Source organism: Triturus cristatus, chromosome 3_2 (assembly GCF_964204655.1).
Source record: "Triturus cristatus chromosome 3_2, aTriCri1.1, whole genome shotgun sequence".
Classification (NCBI taxonomy): domain Eukaryota; kingdom Metazoa; phylum Chordata; class Amphibia; order Caudata; family Salamandridae; genus Triturus; species Triturus cristatus.
In genome coordinates this window covers 560,446,635-560,470,468 of record NC_140584.1, presented here as the reverse complement: position 1 = coordinate 560,470,468, position 23,834 = coordinate 560,446,635, and the positions used below count along the sequence as shown (strand labels likewise).

Below are 23,834 nucleotides of genomic sequence, written 5' to 3'. Positions count from 1 at the left end.
CTAACCAGAGATGCCTCACATTTTGAATATTCCCCAGGGATCAGACTGGATGCTGAATCATTTCAGCAGTACCTCAGAGTGGCGCTGTGCACCTCCACAATGGTGGTTTTGGGCTCCATAAACGATGTGTAGAGGTTATATAGGCGCCATTTACGTGCGCGGACATAGATTGCTTTTGAGACTGTGCATGGCAACAGACGCAGAACCCCAATAGCAAACTGGTAATCTGGTGTCCAGATTCCTAGACTTTGTATTTTATTAATAGAGAGAGTCCAATCACAAAATGGGGGGACGGGAGGGTCAGTGAGGAATCTGCAGCAAGACAGAGTCTCTACAAGAAAGAGCATTACCAAAGGTAAGTAACTTGTTCTTCTGATAGAGATTTTTAGTCGCAGATTCCTCACCCTTTTAATAAATACCAAAGTAGTACCTATTCCGAGGTGGGTCTGTGAATCGTCTCAAACCAGAATGTCCTTCAGCACTGAGCAGGCAAAATGCCCCTCTCTGCAAACCTGACTGTCAAGACAATAGTGCATTCTGATTTGAGAGGTCGGAGATCTTCGGGGAACACCTGAAAGCACTTAAGCCACGGAATCCCAAGGGCATGGGAATAGCACTCTAGGAGGCAGCTGGAATTTACAGATCAAAGCACCAATATGGTGGACGAGAAGACTCTCTTTCCAATCGTCGCCACCCATTTGACTCCCTATCAGGGGGGAAGAAATCGTCTCCGTTGCAGAAAGAATACTTTAAAGAACTCAGGTACAAGAGAAGCCAACAACGTGAACCACCGGGAATGGAAGAGCAAAAAAAGCACGCTAAGCGAAACTGAGCACTTTTTTCTTTTTCTTTTTCCTGTTACAGAGTGCAAACGAAGTCGTTAACGCTTGCTCGGACTCGTCGAACAAAAGAAAGAGACGCACCCACAGATTAAACAAAGGTACACTTCTTCTAACTTTTGCCCCTTTGAAATTGCCATAGAGACCTCTCGTAAAGAAGCAGGCATTGACTCCTGAATATTGATATTACAGCGTCAGTGGAAACTCAGCCCACCAAAGGTGTCCTTACGATACGATACGCACAGTGAGGAGGGTTCAAGCAAGATAAAAAGTAAGTCATATAGTTTAGCCCCTAATCCATCTTAAACATGTTAGGATATCCAAAACGAAACTAATGTCCCCGTTCCCGTTTTTCTCAGACACAACCACAATTTAACCACGAGATGACACACTTAAAGTAAGCATACTTTAAAACCTTGAATGCATGATTTCATGAGATAGATATTTAGCTGTGCTTATCTATATGGTCGTTTTCTTGTAGGTTCTAAAGACTTCTCTGGACGTTCTGTTCCCCTTTGAATAAAGGTACATAAAATAGAAAGTCGTGCAGTTGCATGTTGAGCCCTTGGGTGTCTAGTAGTACTAAGTCTTCTCCTGTCTTTTTAGCTTTTAGGTCCTGATGAGAGTCCCAAGAATAGACGGGGCTTGAAACGCGTCGACCATAGCTCATTGGCCATAAGATTTTCAAATAATTTCTTAAAAATCTGTATTTATGTATCATCCTGGTAAAAAATGATTCTATGGCCTTGTTGAAAATAATTTTTGATTGAATTGAAAATAATTTTTGATTGAATTGATCTTTTGATGTGATTTGATGTGCGGTAATATGTTTGTTTGGATCTGCGAAGTATGGTATGCGAATGAATGTAAGATATGAAAGATTTTTGATAAATCACGTGTGTCTGGAATGAAAAAGTTTTATGTGTTCACAGCTACATTTTTGTGATATGTGTTTGAAATTCATTTTCTGGAGTCACTAAAAATTAAAGTGCTTTATTAAATAATTGATTAAACAAATTGATTAGACGGAAAAAGTGGTCTTGAGGTACATGTTGTTTTCATTCAATATGGTCCCCGCTAAATAACGCGGATAGTAAATTGAGGCTCAGTATTGGTAATTTTGGTGTTATTTATGTTTATAGGCTTGTCCTTACTGATGTAAGCCTAAACCCAGTTTTTGTTTAAATGACTTGACCCCAGGCACCACAGGCAAACCTGATGAGGGTCTGTCACAGAGATGTGTCCCAGTAGTCCCTACAAGGCTTAAAACCTAGTGTTTTTGGAGGTGACATTTCCCTTGCATACTGTTTAAAAATGTTAAGGTAATAGGAGTATCAAAGAGATGAGAGTTAGCTCCAGATCTGCATCTGGTGCTCTGGAAAGAAAGGAACTCATATCAGAGTCCAGGAGTGTCACTTAAAAGAGCTTTGTGCATCATTTCTAGAGAGGAACAGGGTCAGTGCAGAGCAACACTGCTCCATCTACAGGTGCACAGAGTTGTTAGTGAATTGTGAAATGTTTCTGAATCCATTCTAATGCCTGGGGAATATTCAAACACTGAGAAATCTGTTGCTGGAAGACTCTGTTAGAAAGAGTATTGTCCAGACCAGTGCTTGCCTTTAGTTAAAAAAACAAAAAAGTACTTTAATCTCTCAGCAAAACTAAATATTGCATACTGAAAGGGTGATTCAGTTACAGGGTTGTGAATGTACCAACAAGTTCTAGTGAAGCACTACACCCTGTTCAGTGCCCTTGCCTTCCTCTGGGGAGTCCCCAATATCTAGTAATTTATCAAACATATAGGTATATGTACGAATTGGGCAAAGGTGCACTTGACTGTTGATTACCACAATGGATAGTTTGCAGGTCAGTTCAATATTCTTTATGCCTACACAATTTGAACTAGCAAAGTTTAGCATTCAAGCAACAAGTTTCACCTTTGCACAAATTCTGCGTTTTCTCTGTTTATGCTAGTTCACCTCTGAATTAAATGCTCGAAAGCACTGTGGATCTGTGGCACTGGCTGGAGTTGTCTATGACCTCACACCCTCAGTGTCAGCATTGAGGAATCGTGGAAATCAGCCTATCGGTTTGCTTTGCCAACAGTGCTGAAGAGTGAGTTAGGTCTGCTCATTGAGTGCCTGTGTTTGGCAGTTGCAGTTACTGGGCGAGTACAGATTAGGTAATATAAATAGGTGCTTTTCTTTGACCGTTTCTAGGCTGGTGCTGGCTGGTGCTCATCTTTGGCAGCTGCAGCCTTTGGGCCAGTGCAGACAGATGCATGCGGTCAGCAGCAAGTGCAGAAGAGTGCTCATCTTCGGAAGTTTTAGTTTCCGGGCCACTGTAGATGGTTCTTTATAGGTGAACACCATGGTCAGGTAGTGGTAACATCGAAAACACAAAAGCAGATGTACTGATTTGCACATGCCTGGGTCTAATCTGAGGTGGCATAGTGGGCAAAAAAATTATGCGCTGGAAAACTACACCAAGTGATTGCCAGCAGTTAGACTATATCAAGTATTTCTACCATCACCTTTTGCATATTTAATGTAACATCCTGAGAAGCCGTGGGTATTGCCAGACATGGGTGTCACTGAAATCAAGATTCATCCAACTTAAAAGACCAGAATGGTTTAAACTGGTCTTGAAGTGAATTTTTTTCAGTTTCAGAGAGGATTTGGCTTGGCAGTTTGTGCTGGGCTGTTGCTACTGGAGCAGGACAAAGATTGGTTTGCATATAGCTAGGCCTATTCTGAGGTGGCATGGTGGGCAGAAAATGAGGGGTGGAATGTTAACTCAAGTGGTTGTCAGTTGTTAGACTATTTGTAAGCATTCCTCCCATCACTTTGTTTATTTTTCGGGCGCCAATAACACCAAACCTTCTTGGTCTGTGGCGAGAACGCTGGACAGCATAATGATGTTCCGATGGTTAGCTTCCTCACTTAGCTCAATACAGAAACTGCATGTTAGAAATGGGATTCCTGATTGGCTGAGGTATGCACCAAGGTCAGGCATGAACCACCACTCTAGTCAGGGTAAGCTAGACACACGCTAAAAAATAACCTGCACTCACCCTCTGGTAGCTTAGCACAGAGAAGTCAGGCTTATCTGAAAAGGCAATAAGTAAAGTATTTGTGAAACACACAGAAACTCAATGAATACACGACAAAAAGACTCCACAGGGGTTTATAAAAATTGATAATTATATTCTGAACAAAACAAGACCAAAATGACAAGAATTTGAGAAATAGAATTTTCAAGGAATAAATGCAGTAAAGAGCTTAGAAGCCCCAAAAGTTACTTTAGCACACGCTGGATCGGGGCAAAGTCAAAGTTTGGGCCGACCACGATGAAGCGCTGGCCAGCTACAGGACCCATGCAGACCCCAGTGAACAAAGTATCTTTCCTGATCACAAACAGCAACATGTGCTCATCTTCTCCACACAGTGAAGACAATGTGTTAGTTCTGAAGATGGGTGCCATAGACAAGAGGCGTTGAGCAATGTGCCAGGATCTGCTATGAAGTCAATGGGATGTGTCGATTCCACCTAGGTGCAGCAGCGGCGGCGATACGCTCATGCGATTATCTCTGGAGGCAAAACGCTGGTTCCAATGCAGCAATATTACTCCTGTAACCTGGTCAATGTGCTGGTTCTACTACACGCAGACAAGAGATGAGTTGAAATCAGTGTTGCAAGCCTCTCGGCCACTACCAGTGAGCCAGGCAGAGGAGCAGGGGTAGAGACTTTGATATTCCCAAGTCTCGATCAACAGGGGTAAGCCAAGAAGTCCTTGAAAATCACTTGGAGTGAAGGCAGTATCCAGCAAACCTTCAGCAGTGTTAGAGAGCAGCAGGCAGCAGGGCAACAAACAGAAAAGCAGGCCTTCCAGATCAACAGTCCAGTTGAGTCCATAAGCAGCACAGCAGTTATTCCAGTAGACTTTCAGTAACAAGTCCAGTAATGTCTGATTTTAGGTGTTCCGAGACCTAGTATTTATACCCAAAAGTGCGTTTCATGTGTTGGTGACCTCAAAGCACCTCTCTTGAGTGCACAAGTATCCCTTTCAACCCAGTCCTGTCTGCCAGGCTATCTGTGGGGGTAATCAGTCCTTCGTGTGGGGATAGGACACTGCCTATTCAAGTGAAGTGTTGGCCCCGCTCTTCCAAAATATAAAGTAGAGGAACCTCTATACTGACCTATTTGATTTTAGGGATGACCCATGAGGGTTCTACATTACCAACCAAACCTACTGCATATCATACAACATAACATGTAATTTTAAACAACAATTTATTAATCTTTTTGTAAACATTTTTTGTTTGATATAACTTCATGTGCATGTATACAAAAATTATATATCACAATCAATATGATTAATTTTCGCACTATATTGTTGTTTAAAATTACATGTTATGTTGTATGATATGCAGTAGGTTTGGTTGGTAATGTAGAACCCTCATGGGGTAATGTAGAACCCTCATGGGTCATCCCTAAATTCAAATAGGTCAGTATAGAGGTTCCTCTACTTTATATTTTGTTCCGACTCCCTCCTCTAAGGCCTAAATTATTCCAGGGAGTGCCTTTTTGCCTTTTCTGGCCCCGCTCTTCCATCCTGGCAGGCAAGGCCATTAGAATGCAGATGTATGTAGATCGGTACTCAGACACACCTATCCTTGTTTGTTTGTGGCTGCCTAGAGGGAATGCACAAGGTGTAGCTGTCAGCCTCCCCAGATGTGTATTGGAGGCAGGCTGTAAGGCACACAGAACACTAAGTGCAGAGAAATGCCCACTCTCTAAAAGTGTTATTTCTAAAGCAGTAACATTAAATCCAAGTTCACCAGCAAGTATGATCTATCAAGACCCTTTCAAAGATAATAAACATCATGCAGCTACTTCTTTCTAATCAGGAGTTACTAATTAAAAGGGTACAACGGAATTCCAAATGATAGCCTATGAGAGGAGTAGGCCTCACAGTAGTGAAGCACAAATTTGAGTGTTTGTCACTACCAGGACATGTAAAGATTAAACACACATGTCCTACCTTTTAGTTACATGGCACCCTGCCCTTAGAGTTATTTGTGGCCTAAATTAGGGGTAACATATGTAATAAAAGGGGAATTTGTTGTTCTTGGCAAAAAACAGGAATTCTGTCTTAGTTGACTTGCGTTTGAGGCAGGTGCTGCACATCTAGGTCTGGATGATGTGCAGGCAGTATTTGATGCACTGTATGTCTGAAGCAGAGGGGACTGTGTTTCAATAGCATATTGGTGAATCTTGATGCAATACATTTGAGTAGAGCATCAAGTGGCTCTATGTAGAGGTTAAAGATAATTGGAGACAGTATCAAACCCTGGGAGATACCACAGGTGACAGGAATCTTGTGGGATCTAGAGTTGCCCATGTGAACAAACTGGTGTCAGCTGTAAAGGTGTCTAGTGGATCCTATTAGAGACTCCAGTGTGCATATGAGGTGGGAGTCAAAGGCATCTGAGAATTCCAGCAATATCAAAAAGCAGGGGTCATCTTCATCTGTGGTTGAAGGCATCATCTGTGATATGTAAGGTAGCAGTTCTGTATTGTAATCAAAAGACAGACTGAGAGTCGTGCCGGAGATGGTTAGAATTTATGTGATCTTGGAGTTGAACATAAACTGCTTTCTTAATGAGCTTGCCAATGATAGACTGCCTTTTCCAATGATCTTGCCGATGAGTGGTAGGTAGTGTACTGGCTTACGGGCAGACACCAAACCTCTTCACACAACAGTTCTTCAAGTACTCTGTGGAGCACTCCCTTCTTTGGTCAAGAACAAATTGGAAATGGGACCAAATGGTATGGCCTGGTCCACTTTCAATACTAATTTTCAAAATAGGGTTTTTTAAACTGATTTGGGTTGGTTCACTTTCCAATGCCATTTTGTGGCTGTTCATCAGATACAGTTTTGTGCAATGCTATGGCTCTCACAACAGGTAGCCATGATGCTGGTTCTAAGCGAGAGCACCCAAACTAAGGATTCAGTGAAGCATGAGATGTATGAACCTGGCTGTCATCAACTCTCCTGAAGCAGTTATCATGGACAGACAAAAGGGCAAGCCCTGCTTAGAACTTTCCTCACCTTGAACAACAGAAACTGCTGTTCCACCCTTACCCACTGCTGTCTACCAAAAGTCAGTACTCAAAGATCTAACCAGCAGCCTTTACTAAGAAGGACCTTATTAAACTTCCAAGGGTAGCCCTATATCCATCCTCTGTCACTTCAGTTTATGAGGCTCCAATCACTAGTCTCCTGGCAGTACCTAGAGAAGGTATTCAGTCTCCATCTTTTGCCATGCTAAACAATGGGACTTCTAACATAGATTACACAGGCTTGTTGTGAACCACTCATCTGGGAGGGAGGGGGGGTTGGGGGCACCTGCACAGATCTCCTAATACCCAAGAAGAAGAATACTTAGTGCACCCTTGTTGGTGAAAAGGAGAACTGTCGGGTGTCTCTCACTCCTCTTTACAACTAGTTATGCTCATTCAGATAAGCAGTGTTAGGAGTTCGAGAAGTCTGAGTAACCTTTGCCTTGCCTGTATGGGAAGTATTGTATATAGATATGGGTCTCCACATTGGCCATTAAAAACTGTAGACATACATAGTTGTTTCTATTTTACAACATAAAATTGGTTATTAATTACAATTCAGCAATAAATCTTGTGTATCAGAAAGACGGTAATATGGTGCTCTTCGCAGTCATAATATCAAAAATTTACATTTGGAAAATCACAAAATTGTATTACACATGCGGACATTACCTACTTTATTAAGTTACTAGCTCCTTAATATCTACAGCATATGTTCTCAGCCTCTCTAATTATTTCTAAGCCAAGCCATAGAAGTCTCTCTAAATACCTTATAAAGCCATCAGGTCTGCAGTAAGGTATCAGCACTTTGCCGTGTCCCCTCAGTGATCAGTACTTGGGTCTGAATATGGATGCGTAAGTGTCGTTTCCCAGAGCAGTTTCATATAATACATACATAGGCCTCCTGATGTGAATAGGGAATGGTTGTTCAATGTTACCCAATTTGGTATTTCTCAGTGTGTTTTAAGTGTGTAAATAGTCAGTGGGGCAACTAACAACTGTCCATGAGGGGAAAGTGAAGCTCAACTTTAGTAGTGTCAGAGTAAAGTTTGGAACTTCTCTACCTGGGTTTCACATTCCCCCATACAAAGCTGAGAATTATTTTGTCAATGTCCTTAAGTAGCACGCTAGGTACCATCTGGGGGAGCATCCTGAAGATATAGTTTAAAAGTGGAGCTATATTAATTTTAATGACTTGCATCTTCCCACATTATGAAAGGTTTAAAGTGGAACTTTTTGGGAAATCCGCCTTCATTTTGTCCATTACACAGGAGGTGTGGTCAGGGACCATCTTCTGTTGGCCTCTGTTAATATACAGACCAAAATATTTCAGATTATTGTTTTTCCATGTAAAAGGCATGGAACCCGTAGAGGCAAGCGGAGTGGAGGCAGTTAGCGGTAGGGTCTCACAATTTGATGAAACTTTTTTATACCCAGAAAAGCACAAAAAAGATCGATCAGGGATAGCAAGATGTCATGAGCATAATAAAATGCTATGGGTTCTACTGCGGTATCATCAGCCCTTTAATGTGGTTGTCATGTCATATGGCAATGACGAAAGGTTCCAGGGCCCAAAGAATTTTTAAAGTGGCTATTGGGCGGTCCTTTCTGGTACCTTGCTAAATTTTGAAGTAGAGAGCAATAGCCTCCACAGGTAGCCTCTGCAGTAGGATTATGGTATACAATCTTGCCTAACATGATAAAGTATGGGTCTATGTCCATCTTTTCATTGCTTGAAACTATATTCCCTGTCTACCCCATCAAAAGCTTTTTAAGCATCTAATGCCATGGCTTGCAACCTGTGGGTCATGGCTCATTGGTTGTCACAAGCTGATTTTTGGTGGGTTGGGAAAGTTCAAGCAATAAAAAAAATGCCTTTCCATTTTCTATTTATCTTGCCACATTTGCTGTGCTTCAAAAGAAGCTGACAAATGTCACGCTACGTCTGCTGACAAAGTGCTGCAATTCTTTTCCATGCGGATTGTTGTGTACAAACCCCTCTCACTTTGAAGTCAGAGATAGAGAATTAAAGTGAATTATGTGACAGTCTTGCTGGGTAGAGGGTGTGCATAAAGAAAGGTTGACATGTTTTTGTAAAACCCAACAAAACGTAAATACCTTTAAATGAACTGCACACATTCAGCAGTTAGGAAAGAAAATATGAAGCACTTTTCTTTGTAATTCTGAGGTGTGACGGAATCAAAGATTTTAGAAGGATACAAAACAAATCAAGACACTTTACTTAGTGATCCACAAATGGTAAATATTCACTCAAACACGATATTTACACTTTATCATTGGTGTATAATATAGTGTTCTCGGTGAAACTGTATGCCTGTGCAAATTTAGCGGCCATTTCAATGGAAAAATGTGCGGTCTGCAAATGACAGTGTGCTACCACATGATGATTTAGTTACATTAAAAACAAATCGCCCACCTCATGTTAATTAAAGCAAGGTGAGCCACTAAAGTTTGTAATTCTAAAAGTTGGGTCGTGGTTCTAAAACGTTTGTAAAGCACTGGTTTAATGAGAGCAGAACCCGTTTGTCTAGGTCATCTATTACATGCCAGACATGTGCAATACCGTATGAAGGATGAAGGTGGTTGACCGACGAACGCCGCGGTACAAACTGTACTTGAGTGGGGTGACTTTTTTTTAAGCAGTTTGCCAAAACCTTCACCATAACCTTAACATTGGTACTAACATCGAAAATTCGAAATGGGCCTGTAATTGGAGCAGCCCCAGGGATCCCTTCCAGGTTAAGGGATATTCTGGGCCTAACAAACTTGTCTGGCAACTGGCATTCCTCTAGCACTTCCCGAAACAAAGAGGATAACACCGGCAAGACCTGTGAATTGATGAGTCTATAAAATTCAGCAGGGAGTCTTCGTCTCTCCGAGCTTCATTATAGGTCATATTGTTAAAACCCGCTGCCATATTGTTAAAAGCCGCTGCTTCAGAGATTGGCCTGGTGTCAGTATGGAGACAGGTAAGTTTTGAAAAAACTCAGTTTCCATTCTGTCATCAGATTATCCACCCGAAGCATACAATGATACAGAAAAATATTGGAATCCTGAAATAATGTCTATTTTTATAATTATTAGTCCCCGCCACCCATCTGGGGTGCATCCCTAGATTTAATTGCAATTCAATGAGGTCATGGTCAGAGGTCCCGTTTGGGATTATGGCAGCCGAAACCAAGGGTTGAGCTACATTGGGGGTTGGTATACAATAGTCAATCCTAGTATGGACACAATGGAAACCGAAGTTAAGGTTTAGTCCTTGTCATGTGGGTGTAAAAGTCGCCAGGGTTCTATCATGGCACTGTCAGAGATAAAGTCCTTCATAATATTCTGGTCCCTATCATGTCTGATGTCCGGTTTCCCAGACCTCTCAGGACAAGCTCGATGGTGATATTCCAGTCACCACTCAGTAAAACTTTGGCCCCTTCGAAGGAGACTTTTAATCTACACACTCTGGAGAATATACAGGTGCTACATATACATGTTTTTGTGTGTGCCGAGTTTAGCGAACATATATCACCCTTCATTGTCCATCCAGGTCTGCAACACCCTAGCAGGGAGGGCCTTGTGTAATACTATCACTGTGCCTCTCTTCCGGTGTGGTGTTGTGGTGTCATAGCAGGATGCCTGGAGTGGGTGTAACTAGCGTGGAGTGATTTGCCTACTCTGTCTCTAAATAAGGTCCATCCTTCTGTAGGCGTCAATGTGTCTCCTGAAACAGAGCAGTGTTTGGCCGATGGAGACCAACAAAAGTAAGGCTTTTCGTATGATTAAGGTAGTGGGATAAGCTGTTGACGTGAAGAGTTATCACAGGCAGTTTGGGAATGTTGGGCCTCGGCATGACGGTGTTACCTACAGTGTAGTGTCTGATGAAGATAGGTATCTTTTTATACAGGAGGGTAGTTAGAGTTAAAAGTGTACGAGGTATATGTGGGTATGTTCAAATGTAAACATGTATCTTTAACCAGAACATGTCTGCTAGGGTCCTAGAAAAAATGGTCAAAGTGAAACCTAGTCATGCCCTATGAGGATGGGTATGGGGGTCCCAGGAGGAAGGCTACAACTATGTACAGTCTATAAACTCACTGTGACTGCGACCTTGGTGATGAAATGGCTGCTGAGAGGAGACAGGTGACCAGCGTTATTCCCAATAGTCGTAAAACATCTGGATTGAAGAGCCTGACATTGGTAACTCCTGTAAAGAGCAGTATTAGATGGTCCCTGGCATAGTGTGGAGTATGTAACAGCTGCTAACTCGTATGTAGGACGTGGTAGAGAGGGATCGTCAAGCATGACTAGTAACATGCCTAAATGGATGTCAGGGTGTTTTCACATTAGACTGCGGTCCTATCTGTGTTCCAAATGGAGGGGGATTAGCACAGTGGTGGCGGGGGGAGGGTGGGCAAAGGGGTGGGTGCAAGTGCAAATGAAAAATGTACATGAATCCAGACTACAACGCCCTCCTCGCTCAGACCTTTTCTTCATGAGACTGCAGTGTGGGCTGGCAGCAAACTCCCTTGATCTATACTGGTGCAGCACACATGCGGTTAATGGGCATGAGAGCAGTGCACTGATTGGAGGGAGTGACCGTTCTCGGTGCTCCGGAGGGCAATGTAGGCCTGAAGTTGCTCTCAACCCAGGTGACCTAAGACAGCTGGGTTAAGCTGGGTTGAGAGGTTTAAAGTGCCCATGTCTGGCTGGCCATCGCAAGACAGCTGGCCAAAGAGAAATGCGTACTTTAAACAGTGCCCAGGCAGCCCTCTGCAAACCACTCTTCCCTGCTGCTACTCTGCAGGCACTGCCCCATCCTAACACTCATTTCAGATCTGTATAATTCATGCCACCTGAGGGTTGGGTAGTTGGTAAAGAAGGATATGAAGGGTGAGAGGAAAAGAAAAGGACAAACTACTCAATGTTCAATCTGGTTCAAAGTTTATAAGAAGTTTAAAAGAAGATCTTGATTTGCACCTGGTCGTGGTTAGCATTCACTGTTGCGGTCTCGCACTGAAGCCGGGGTGGGGTGGGTTGGTAGGTGGACCTCTGGTCTTGAAATTGTGAGACCATTCTCAATGCATCCCCTGTAATTCCAGTGGGGGCTCAAAAGTGATTTTCTGCAACATGGGGGTCTGGGTGTGCAAGAACAAATGCGTATTGTTCTCTACCTGCTCTGGAATCCTGAGATGCGCACACTGTCTCCCCGGCTGCAATCCTCCATGTCTGTGATTTTCGTATGCCTCCTCTAGAGATTACGGCTCCATTCTGGCTGTGTATCAAAATACCTTTCCACCTCTTCAAGCCTGCTTTCCACCAATGCTGTCTGTTTCTGAAAGTTAGTGATGTCCCCTGTAGGAAAATGGGATTCTGTTGCAGTACCTCCCCCAAACTTTTTGCTTGGTATCTGATGGAACTTTGACTGACACAGGTACTGGGTCACTTCTAACCAGGCCCCTGTACCTGTATTCCTTCATAAAATTGCACCTTTGTTTTCAAAATTGGCGCACCCCTCTGTCACACATATGAGTCCTGTGTAAAAGGTACCAGTGGTACCAAGGGCCTGGTGACCAGAGAGGTACTTTAAGGGCTGCCAAAGACATTATGTCACCCTCAGAGACCCCTCACTTAACACACGCACACTAATTGCAAACTGTATTTTGGTGCAGCTGAAACTTAAGAGACGACATGGTACACATCCCTATGTGCCATGCATAAAAAACACTGCATGTGGCATAGGTAAGTAACCCCTCTAGCAGGCCTTACACACCTAAGGCAGGTTGCTCTATACCGCACGTGAGGGCATAGCTGCATGAGCAATATGCTCCTAAAGTGTCTGAGTCCATTCTCAGTTATTGTAAGCGCAGTGGAACCATACTGAGTACAAGGGCTGGGAGATTGTCATTACGAACTCCACAGCTCCATGATGGCTTTACTGAATGCTAGGAAGTTTGGTATCAAACGTCTCAGCATAATAAACCCACACTGATGCCAGTGTTGGATCTATTACAAAATGCACTCAGAGGGCATTTTAGAGATGCCCCCTGAAAAACGACCAACTCAGACTGACTCCTGCTGACTGGTCAGCACCAGCTTGCCACTTCCAGACATCTTTCTGAGCCCCGAGGTGGGAGCCCTGTGCTCTCGTGGGTCAGAAACAAAGCCTGTTCTGGGTGGGTGCTTCACACCTACCCCCCAGCAGGAACAGCATTCAAGGGCGGTGACCCTCAAAGGCTTTTTTCCATCTGTTATGCCAGCCAGGGCCTCACCAGCTAGTGTAGATGCCTGCCCCCCTGACCAAGCCCTAGTATTGGCAACACGTTCAGCGGGAAAATTAGTAGTCAGGAAAGGCGTGTCCCCTCTCAGTCAGGACCACCCCTAAGGTGTCCTGAGCTGAAGTGGTTCCCTCCATTGAAAATCTTCCATATTGGATGGAAGGATTTTAGCCAATAGGGTTAGGGGATGCCACCTCTCCAAAGGGAGGGGATATACAAAGGGTGTAGTTACCCTAAAGGTAAGTAGTCCATTGGCTGCTACCTGCCAGTACATGTAACACCCCTAAATTCAGTATTTAGAGGCAGCTCTAAACCTTGATCCTCAGATTCCTGTGATCTAAGAAGGAGGAAGAAGACGAGACCGTGCAGTAAAGTCTGAAGATGACTACTGACTTGGCCCCAGCCCTAACGGTCAGTCTTCAGATTTAAAGACTCTGCAAGAAGACGAGGCCTGACCTGCAGCCAGTCACTTCCAGAAACCCGAAGAAGACTGCCTGCACTTCAACAAAGAACAGATCTCCTGAGGACAGCGGCCCTGTCCACAAGCAACCAACTTCAAAGACTGCGGATCCTGATGGAGCTGCAACTACTGCCCACTCTGCACCCAATGCCATGGCCGAGTCTGAGTGGCTCACCAGTCCAGTGACATCTACCCAGCATTCCAGACCTTGAAACAATCGGTGGTTGACCTCTCTGTGAAGATGCCTGCAGCCTCATCTCAAAGGGTCCCCCTGGCCATGACCAGGTCTGGTAAAGAAGTTCCAATGTACAAAGGCACCCCTGCATCCTCAGCCCACTGACTTTGGGGAGCCCAGTGACGGTGCCCAGGCATCTGCCGACACCTCTACTTACCTGCCCAGTTTTTGGTCATCTTCATCCAGCCTCCTGGTCTGACCCTGCATTCTCTTTGTGCGACCGAGATTCCCATTTTACTTGCATTGGGCGCCCAACGCTGATTTGCACCTTGCACCCGGCCGCCCTTGTCCACTGGTGGTGTATGCTTGGTGCTGCCTTGTGGCCCCCATGCTTGCCTAAATTCCCGGGGCCTGTGCCGTGAAACCGCAGGTACCCAGCTGCAACCAGCACCTCTTGTGGGTGCCCCCAGCATCTATTGACAAAGACTGGGTCCAGTGACCTCTGCAGCCGGCCGCCCCAGTGCTGTTGATGGTGCAGTACCTCCCTTGATATGACCCTTGCCCAGTGTTGGTCTATAACCCTAAAGACTAGAAGTCGAGTACTTACCTGTAAAGTACATAACAATTTTCCTTCCATAGGATTGCATAGCATTTCTTGATATTAGCACTGTCTATCTTTTACATTGCTAAGTTACTGCCACTGTTGATTGACACAAAGTATTTCCAGCATCACTGTAAAGTATTCTTATTGCTTTTGTAAACACAGTCCTACTGTATCGGAGTCTCTCTTGGTTCTAGAAATAAAAGTAACAAAGTAATATTTTTATACAAAACAATCGATCTTGGATTCAGTCTTTTAGTGTGTGTAATCATTTCTTGCCTGAGTTTGTACAACAAATGCTTAACACAGCCCTCTGATAAGCCTGACTGCTCAACCACACTATCACAAAGGAGAGTAAGGTATTATCTACTTTAGCCTCTGTAAAATCTCTGGGGATCCACTGAACTCTGTGCATACTATACCTTACTTTGGCATGGTATATACAGAGGCAGCTTCCTACAGCCCCCCTCCCCCGGGATTGGGCTGCTGCTGTGTTATCCACCACTGCCATGTTACCAGTACTTATGGGGAACATGATGTCTGTCAGTTCTTTCAAAAGAGTGGACTTGCTGTTTCCTAGATTTCTGGTGTGTATACAAGTGGCTTTGTCCTAGAACAATTGGCCACTGCATGCGAGAAGAGAAGTTGACGCATGAGTTTGACCTTTGACATTAGCAAAATCACGAGTGGGGAGAAGGGTAATAAGCTGATTGTGAAGTCGACAGCATGGAGGCTAGATATGTAATGTCTCTACAGACCATTGGCCTTGCAAGGTCAGGCAAGCCGAGTATCTAGGACCCCCAATGTCAGCCCAATACACCAAGCTGAATATGTTATTTTTGTCTAACGACTCTTATCCGTTTATGGCTAAGTAGTATTGACTTCTTAAACCAATATGTCAGCACACCACGAGGGAACAATGCAGGGTGGCACTAAGTCAAAAGAGCACAAGTAAGCTGCCATATGAACCAGTTGCACACAGGGAGTGGATTCCGCTGTAATCAAACAAGTGAAATGTTGCCAGCAAGCCAGATAAGAGGGCGTACAATGAAATGGCTTCAGTGCGCCCAACAAATCATCAACCCTTTCCAAGATGGCCATCGTTTTCACCAAAACTAGTGCTTTTTCTATGCCAATTAACTAGTTACCAGGCTTCAGTTAGCACTGGAGACCCCAGGGGTGCTCTGTTGAATCTCTCCCCGCTGTTTGGGTACTACGCTGAAGTTGTTGGTATGGGGGGCAAGAGAAGGAGGCAGAGGTGGAACGACTGTGCCCGCTATGAAGTCGACAGAGGGAGGTCCATTCTCTTAATGGTGTACAAGTAAGCAGGAAATCTGGTGCAATGTAGCCAGGAGATGTACAGTGAGAGGGAAAGCCAAGGGTGCACACTGTTTCTTACATCCGGGTCCAGGGAGAATCACACCATACCCGTGCTTAATGCTGCTGAGGTTATCGAGGAAGTTCTGAGAGAGTGGCACCAGGCTGTATCACTACAGGCCCGATTGTACACCTGTCTGGCCAGAAGGTAAGACAGTGGATTCCAGTAATAGTGAAATGCAGTAGCTGATATTTTCAGGGCAGGGTCTTCATGACCATTTTAGGTACTGGTGTGGACCGGGGGCCTGGCATCTCTTCGTGGGCACTAACGAGATGCACCTATCGTTGTCCAGCGCTAAACCATGACCTCCCTCCTCGACTTTTCAAGGCACAAGTGTGGGAGTTCCTTCTCAGGTGAACATACTTGCATGATGTTACGTTTGAAAATATCTTCCTAATGGATGTTTCAGCCCTGGCAGATTTCTTACTTGCACACTCTGTAGGTACTAAGCTGAATCAGAATTTTTTTCCTGCTATAGCTGACTGGCTGTAGGAGGCACCTATCAACATCGAGCAAGTTTCTGCGCAGGCATGAGAAATGATGTCAGTTAGTGTAGATCTAGTCTCTGACGCCACTTAAGTCCTAAATTCTACATGCCTATCGGGATAGAAATTCACAGGAGAGTGCCATAGTTAAAAATCTTACATAAAAACAACAAAATAATAAATACAACAATATGCGACTCAACCTCAAGAAGGGAGATGGGCGAGACTAAGTAATTTATGGGAGCTGGGACACATCAGAACAGATGTTACCAAAGGAAAGGAATATGTTTTCGTCATCATTCACATTTCTTAATGAACCACTCTCCAAGTAACATCATGGGTGGAAGTTGAGGATAGTGCTGCAAAAAATAAAGAAAGTACTACCCTAGTGTATTGAATTTGCTATCTTTACTCAAATGTGAACGGTAACATTTTGTCAAAGAATGCGCAGAAGAGTAAGTCCCCAGCTTCAAACACTGAGTGTAACAATGCACTTATCAAAAAGAGTGATGCAATCATTACTCATCTGCTGGAGTGGCCTCTACATGTCCCAGAATGGGTCTTACTAGCTTTGTCATAATAGTGCCAAACTGTCAGGGAAATCGACCTGGAATTAGATTGTTCACAAACAGCTTTCACTAACTTCCCTTATAGCCTATCAATAAACTATCATTTAGTCGGAAAGTATAGAGTTATTTGTATGTAGTGGTTGATGGCCTCTCTTGACTGTAATCTGTGAAGCCTCTTCTTCCTTGTTAGAGGGATGAGGAGAAGGTGCAAAGGAAGCCAGAAAAAAGACCTTATAAGCATTTAATTATGAAACCACCTTTGGTAAGCAATGCTTATTCTTCAAAGGTACAGAATCTCTGGACAAGGTAGCAAATAGGGAGGAAGCTAAAAGAGCATCAAGTTGTAAAGGAACAAGGTTTTCTGAAAGGGTGAAAAGATTTAGAAGATTGCAAACCTTAGGCATGGATATTCTTTCTTTAAATCACTCAAAGAGAACATCTGCTTTTTTTCAACCAAGGATTTGTTCGCCATCAAAAGGCATATCCATTAGTGTTTTGAACATCTGTGGAAAAGCCCATAGATGGGCTTTTGGAGGGTTACAGATGAACCCATAACCCTAGCTCCAGAGTCAGCAGTGTCTAATACAGCTTTTATGATATACTTGGAAGCATTTTGTCATTTTTTTAACCAATTCCAAAAAATGGTCTCTTAAGTAGTCTGGTAAGTTGGTTGCAACCAAGGCTGCCATATCCCAGAGTCCATGAGTGTAACAACTAAAAAAACAAACCATTTTATTAGGTCTGAAGGCAAAGCTTTCGGCTGACTTACCTTTTATACATAGTCTCTAGTTTTCTTGGCTCTATTTGGCAGAAGAGTTGGGAATGTATCTGGGTTAAGTTTCGAAGTGGAGGAACTCTGGACCACCAAACTTTCTTGGTATGGGGGATTAGACAGGAAAATCGGATCACCAGGTGCTGGTCTATACCCGAGAGCGATAGTACTATGAACTGCTTGAGCTGCTAAAGGTTTTGACCATGATCCCTTAAAGGCTTCCAGCAATGCTTCACTAAATGGATTCAAGAGTTCACTGGTGAGGGAGGACTGTTGGTAGAATCATGTTCAAGCACCTCTAATAATTATCTCAGTACAATATGGAATGACAATCTCTGGTGGAGCAGAACATGAAGATGGATTCACATCTATGTCTGGGGATGTCCCCTCTCTGCTAGTTCTCGAAAAGCTAATGTATCAGACGAAGATCATCAGTATCATCTCCTTGCTGATCATCCAAATCTATGTCTGCTTGGAAAGGATTCTCCTAGGCTACTTTTGCTCCAGTAAGCATAAGGTTTCTCTTCTCGATCTGTCTCTCTATACATGTAAAAAGGTGTCTGAATTGAGTTGAGGCACTGGAGGTGGTATCGACAACGGTGTTGTGTGGGGTGCTGGATCCAAATGCCCTAGAGGTAGAGAGCGGATTGATGCTTTTTATTGCACTGAAGTCAATGTCGGTGTGGGGCTTGGCACAATCGATAAAGGGATGGCATTAGTGATGAACCAAGAGGAACCCCAAACTGAGGCGACCCTGGGAAAAATCTGTATGGTGCCAAAGGTAGGGTTGGTACTAGATCAAAAAGCCCACTGACTTGTCCCATGGGGAAAGCCAGAGCACCAGAGGGGACAATTGCCCTCTTGAAGAAATCCATCGTGTCTTGCATGAATCTAGTCTGATCCACTCCTCGCCAAGGGAACAAACACCAATTGAAATAGAGGAGGTAAAGATGGAGGTGGTGTTGATGGAGTTTAATTCATGGCCACTGTGAACATCACCTATATCTCCACCATCAGCTCTGAATTGGTTGGAGCTGAAGAGAATTACATGTACTTTTGGGCCTACAATGTGGAGAAGTAGTATGCTGCTTCTTATGCTGGTGCTTCTCCTACTTGGAAGACTTGTTAGGGTGTGAAGAGCTCAAGTAGGATATTGAGCTTTGTAGCAATCTCGACCTTATACGATGGTGATTCCAATAGTCTTCTTTGGAACAAGCCATAAAGAGAATAACTTTACATTGCTTCATGGCCTTATGGTGCATCTTTCATCAGAGATTGCATAATGACGTGTCATGTCTCGAGCTCAGACACCACAGGCAGTTGTCATGTGGGTTATTGGTGTGCAGATGACAATCACAACACCTACAGGGGTTAAACCCGATATTTTAGGAGGAATATAATCCTATTTGCACCACCGACAAAAGTACATTTGAATTGTGATAAATCTCTCACAAGTGGGTGAAGCTCTGGATTATGTCGACAGAGGAAAAAAGTAGAAGTGCTGTTGAGACGCCAATGTTAAGTCAAGTGGATATCATCACTCCACGTGTGACATTGCAGCGGAGTGGATGTGAACTTCCAGTGCCAGAGAGCTATAGCAATAGACTTTAAAGTTCTAGGGCTGTATTACGAAAGTGCCCCTTGTATTGCAGAAGGGGCAGCAGACGCTTGTGTGGCCCCTTCTGTAATACTGAAAGTGCTGGCGCACATACAGCATCAGCACTTCCTTAAGAGGGCATCCCCCTCATTTGCATGGGGGCTCGGTCCCTTGCAAATGAGGTACTCCCTTTTCCTCTGTGTCCATGTGGCAAAGAAGCTATCAGGGGATGCACTGACAGTACGCCATCTAAAAGGTGGCACACTGTCAGTGCGCCCCCCTGATAGCCGCCGTGTGTACCCCACAGACATCCCCCTTGCAGGCGGGTGCAGTCACTCACTGCACCCGCTTGCAAGGGGATCTCTGATACCCTTTAAAAGTGCAGGCAGGCTGCCGCCTGCACCGTGAAAACACAGAGCTTCTTCAAAGCAGTCGCTCAGTTTTTCACCTGAATGGACTGTCCTGGGGGCAGAGCGAGTTGGCGATTGCCCTGGGGGCAGTGCATTCCATGTATTAGGGCACAGTTTCCTGGTTTGCGCCCAATGCATTTGTTTTAAGGTGTGCCAGGCACACACAACAATGAAAGTGCCGCCCTTTACATAATAGGACCCCTGTGTCTGCACCTGGGAATATGCAAAGGTGAGAAATCTGCAGGTGGAATTATCCATCAGAAGAAAATTGTTTACAATTAAATACATACTAACTTCAATTTGTACATCTCAGTGAATCCTTTAGGAAGTTTAAATCATGCAAAATATTTATATTTAATGCATCTTCTATTAATGGTTGTGGTTTTAAATGATATGCACCTGTGCACTATGAATAGGGGGCTCTTGTACTAGCTATCATAAGCACATAGTGACAGATCTTTAAATGGACTGGGAGATACACCAAAGGCTTTTCAACCCCTCTACACTTACCTTCAAACCATAAATAACAAATTTGATTTAAAAGTTAAGGGTAAAATAAGACCATTAGCACGACAGGCAAATAAGAGGTTACAGGTTTACTCAATATAATCTGGTACCACAAGATTCAGAATGAAATTTAGCAGACTGAGAATATAGCAATGTTTGAAATAGTTGAGCGAAAAGGATATTGTTTGTTTCCTGGATAATTAAATATATTATACAGTATAGAACAATATTAAATAAACTTCTTTGAACACTGAAATAACTCAATAATACCGAACCTTGATGTATTCCATTTTCAAAAGATGTTCTCCGGTCTCATCTGAAGAGTTGATTATGTGCAAAGGTTTGCCTTTTAAATCTACAGGAAAAAAAAGCACATAGTGATTACAAAATGGCATATAATAGCAAGATGACCATTGTAATCTGTATGTCATCAAAAGGGAGCCAAGGGAAAGAATGTTTAAATTGAACCTCAAACAGGGACATCCAAAATTATTTTTTCATAGGCTTCTCCAATACTGGTGATTGGGGCACCACTGATGTTGCTCATTTGCATTTGGAAGAGACTAAGTCGATTTTTGCAGGTGCTTTATAGGCGTTCCCCATGGTACACCACATGTCAATTGCCATTATGAATTGGTCCTAGACTGTTTGCAGAGAAAGGTTAAAGTAGCTCACATTCTTTTATGGATTTCAATATGGACAAATCTAAGAGTTAGACTGAATCAGGAGATCATAAAGAATTGTATGGAGAGGGATTTAAGTCACTAATCTACTTGGCTCAAGTATGGTAAATCTCCAGCTATGGAATTTGGCCTCTTGGAGGTTTATAATGCCTCGTTGACTTTGACCAAGCAGGACAGGAACTGGGCTAAAAGAGATTTTATAGTCTAGATGTATGTTGATAGAGAATACTGAACTTGAGGAACCAACTACTGGTATATTTGTTTCTCTGAAAACTGTAATTGTTTTCTGTGGATTTAATTGCTTGGCACATACTAAAGGTCTGATTTAGAGTTTAGCGGATGGGTACATCTGGCACAAATATGACGGATATCCCATCCGCCTTATTACAAGTGCTATAGTCAGATTATAGATTTAATGCACTTCTAATTAGGCGGATGGGACATCCGTGAACTATGTGATGGAGTAACTCATCTGTCAAACTCTTACTTAGACCCAAAATTTGTAATTCCAGTATTACCCATGAGCAACATGTTAATTGTAGAGTGGCCTTTTTATCCCTACAGTTGCTACTGTCTCCTTTGATTTGGTTTCCTGTAAGGAAAATAGCACCCCTTAGTTTCTATGGAAGCACGTAAAGTAATGGTTATGGCTTATATTTTGTCCAGATAAGACTATGCCAATGTGATTTTAGCTGGCCTGCCTGATAACCTTTTGCATAAACATAAAGTGCTACAGAATGAGACAGCCAGACTAATTTTTGGTGTTCCCTGGCATACCCATTTCACACCATTGCTGAAAAAGCTACACTGGCTCCATGAACGACGGATTGATTTTAAACTTTGTTGTATAGTTTTGAAAAGTGTGAACAACTTATCTCCGAAATTTGGGGCAAACAAGATATGCCCCTTCTCTTAATTTAAGATCTCCTCACTCTAATTTACTGACCACTTCCAAATTTCAGAAAAGCAGATTGGGAGACAGGAATTTTGCAGTGCTAGCGCCTGCTTCTTGGATATCTCTGCCATGGACAATCCACCAAGTGATGGATATCTTGTCCTTCAGGAAACACTTAAAGACTTGACTGTTCAAGCAAGCCTTTGGGTTTTGACTGGAGTTTAAAATAATCCTTCCAATTAGCCTGTTACTTTAGCGCCAAGAAATGTTTTGGTGTACGTGCACTTAGTAAATGAGTTTTATCTTACCTTTACTGTGGGTTGCTTTTTAAGTATGGTTATCAAATTATGAGATTTTTAGATAATTAATATGATTTTTTCTAATTAATTAACTTGTGAAAATTTTTGTCATGCTTTATGATTGTTTTTTTTGCCAAAGTACATGTAGTTAAGTGCCTCTTTTGACATGGTTAGCCCCCACTTTTTGCCTGACGTAATTTCAGACTGTAAGTGAACTGGGTCCCTGCTAACCCGTTTCCCAGTGCCAGTTCTCTTTCCCAAAAACTGTATCACAATTGGCACAACTTCAGTTACTCCTGTAAGCCTGTAAGTGGTGCCCCTGTTACCTAGGGCATGGGTACTGAAGAGGGTCCACTGGGACTGCAGCACTAGTTGTGGCACCTTGGTGACTCCTCACCAAGGCTATGCACTCTGCCATTGAAGGCTGCATGTCTTGATGCGGAGAAATCCTAAGAGTCGACATGACACACAGCCCTGTATGTCATGCCTCCCACACACTGCATGGGATATAGGTAAGTCACCTCTACTGCAGGCCTTAAGCCCTAAGGCAGGGTGCACTATATCCTGTGTGTGGGCATATCAGCATGAGCAGTCTAGTCCATTCTGAGATGCTGTCAGTGCACATGTAAGCCACAGGGCGTACATGGGCTGGATACTTGTAAACATAAGTCTCCTAGCTCCATGATGGCTTCACTGATTTCTAAGTTGTTTGGTACCAAACATCTTGTCTTTTTAAATCCTCACTGATGCCAGTGTTGGATTTATCAATAAATACACACAGGAGACCCTTTTATAAGGACCCCTGAATACCCACCAAGCACTGGTGTGGTTCCTGACTTGTTTCCCCGAACCTGCAACAAGCAGACATGTTTCTGACTTCATGGGGTGAGACCCAGTGTTCTTAGAGGACAGAGATAAAGCTGGGTCGGGCAGAGGTGCTTCACACCTCCTTCAAGACAGGAGGGACTTCCTGGGCGGGATTGGATTTCAAATGCAATGCTGCCTTTGAAATCCAATCCAGAAACCACCAGTGAGTGGGGGAGCCCAGGCCCCCTTTCCTGCTCCACTTTTGGTGGGAGGAAAGGTGGGAAAATTAGTTGGATTAGGAGGAAAGTCCCCACTCAGCCTACAACACCCCTAGGGCAGGGCAGGTGAGGTGAACTCCTGTCCTAAAATTCCATCATCTTGGGACAGTCAGTAAACATATCAGGGCTAGGGTAATTCCTCTTCGAACAGGAAGGGGTCACTAGAGGGTGTAGGCACCCTAAAGGTAAGTAGCCCATTCGTTACTACCGGTCTCCCCTTGTAATGCCCCCAAATTCCGTAATTAGGTGGCACCCCGAGACCTGAACATCAGACCAGGACAAAGAAGACCCACTCCTCGAGGACCGGAGCCTTACTGCAGAAGAAAACAGCGCCAAACCCCGCCTGCTGCTTTCAGGACTCGACAAACACTGCTGCTGTGTCGTCCTGAAACCTAAAAGAATTCCAAAAATCCAGGAGCACCTCAAGCCTTCATTGCTGTGACACTCTTCTGGAGTGAAGATATCACTCCCCTGCACAACACAGGCACCAATCTTGTGAAGTCCGATTCGTTGACTTGCTACTCCCCGACAACCTTGATCCAGCACCGAAAAAAGTAAAGGTACAACTGCTCCGGAGGGCCAGATCTTCCTCTTTGCCAAGTTTGGAGGCACCAGGACCTACCGAAGCCGGGGTGTATCAATACCCGGGGTACCGGACCACCAA

At 43.7% G+C, this 23,834-nt stretch overlaps 1 protein-coding gene across 1 annotated transcript in view; it reads right to left on the bottom strand.

Annotated features, from left to right (window-relative positions):
- Nucleotides 1-23,834, bottom strand: part of VPS13C (vacuolar protein sorting 13 homolog C) — a 2,873,871-nt gene that overhangs the window by 1,665,440 nt on the left and 1,184,597 nt on the right. The window contains exon 38 of the mRNA XM_085648297.1: nt 20,484-20,563. Within this exon, the coding sequence (XP_085504423.1) occupies nt 20,484-20,563 (80 nt within the window). The remainder of the gene's footprint in view (nt 1-20,483; nt 20,564-23,834) is intronic.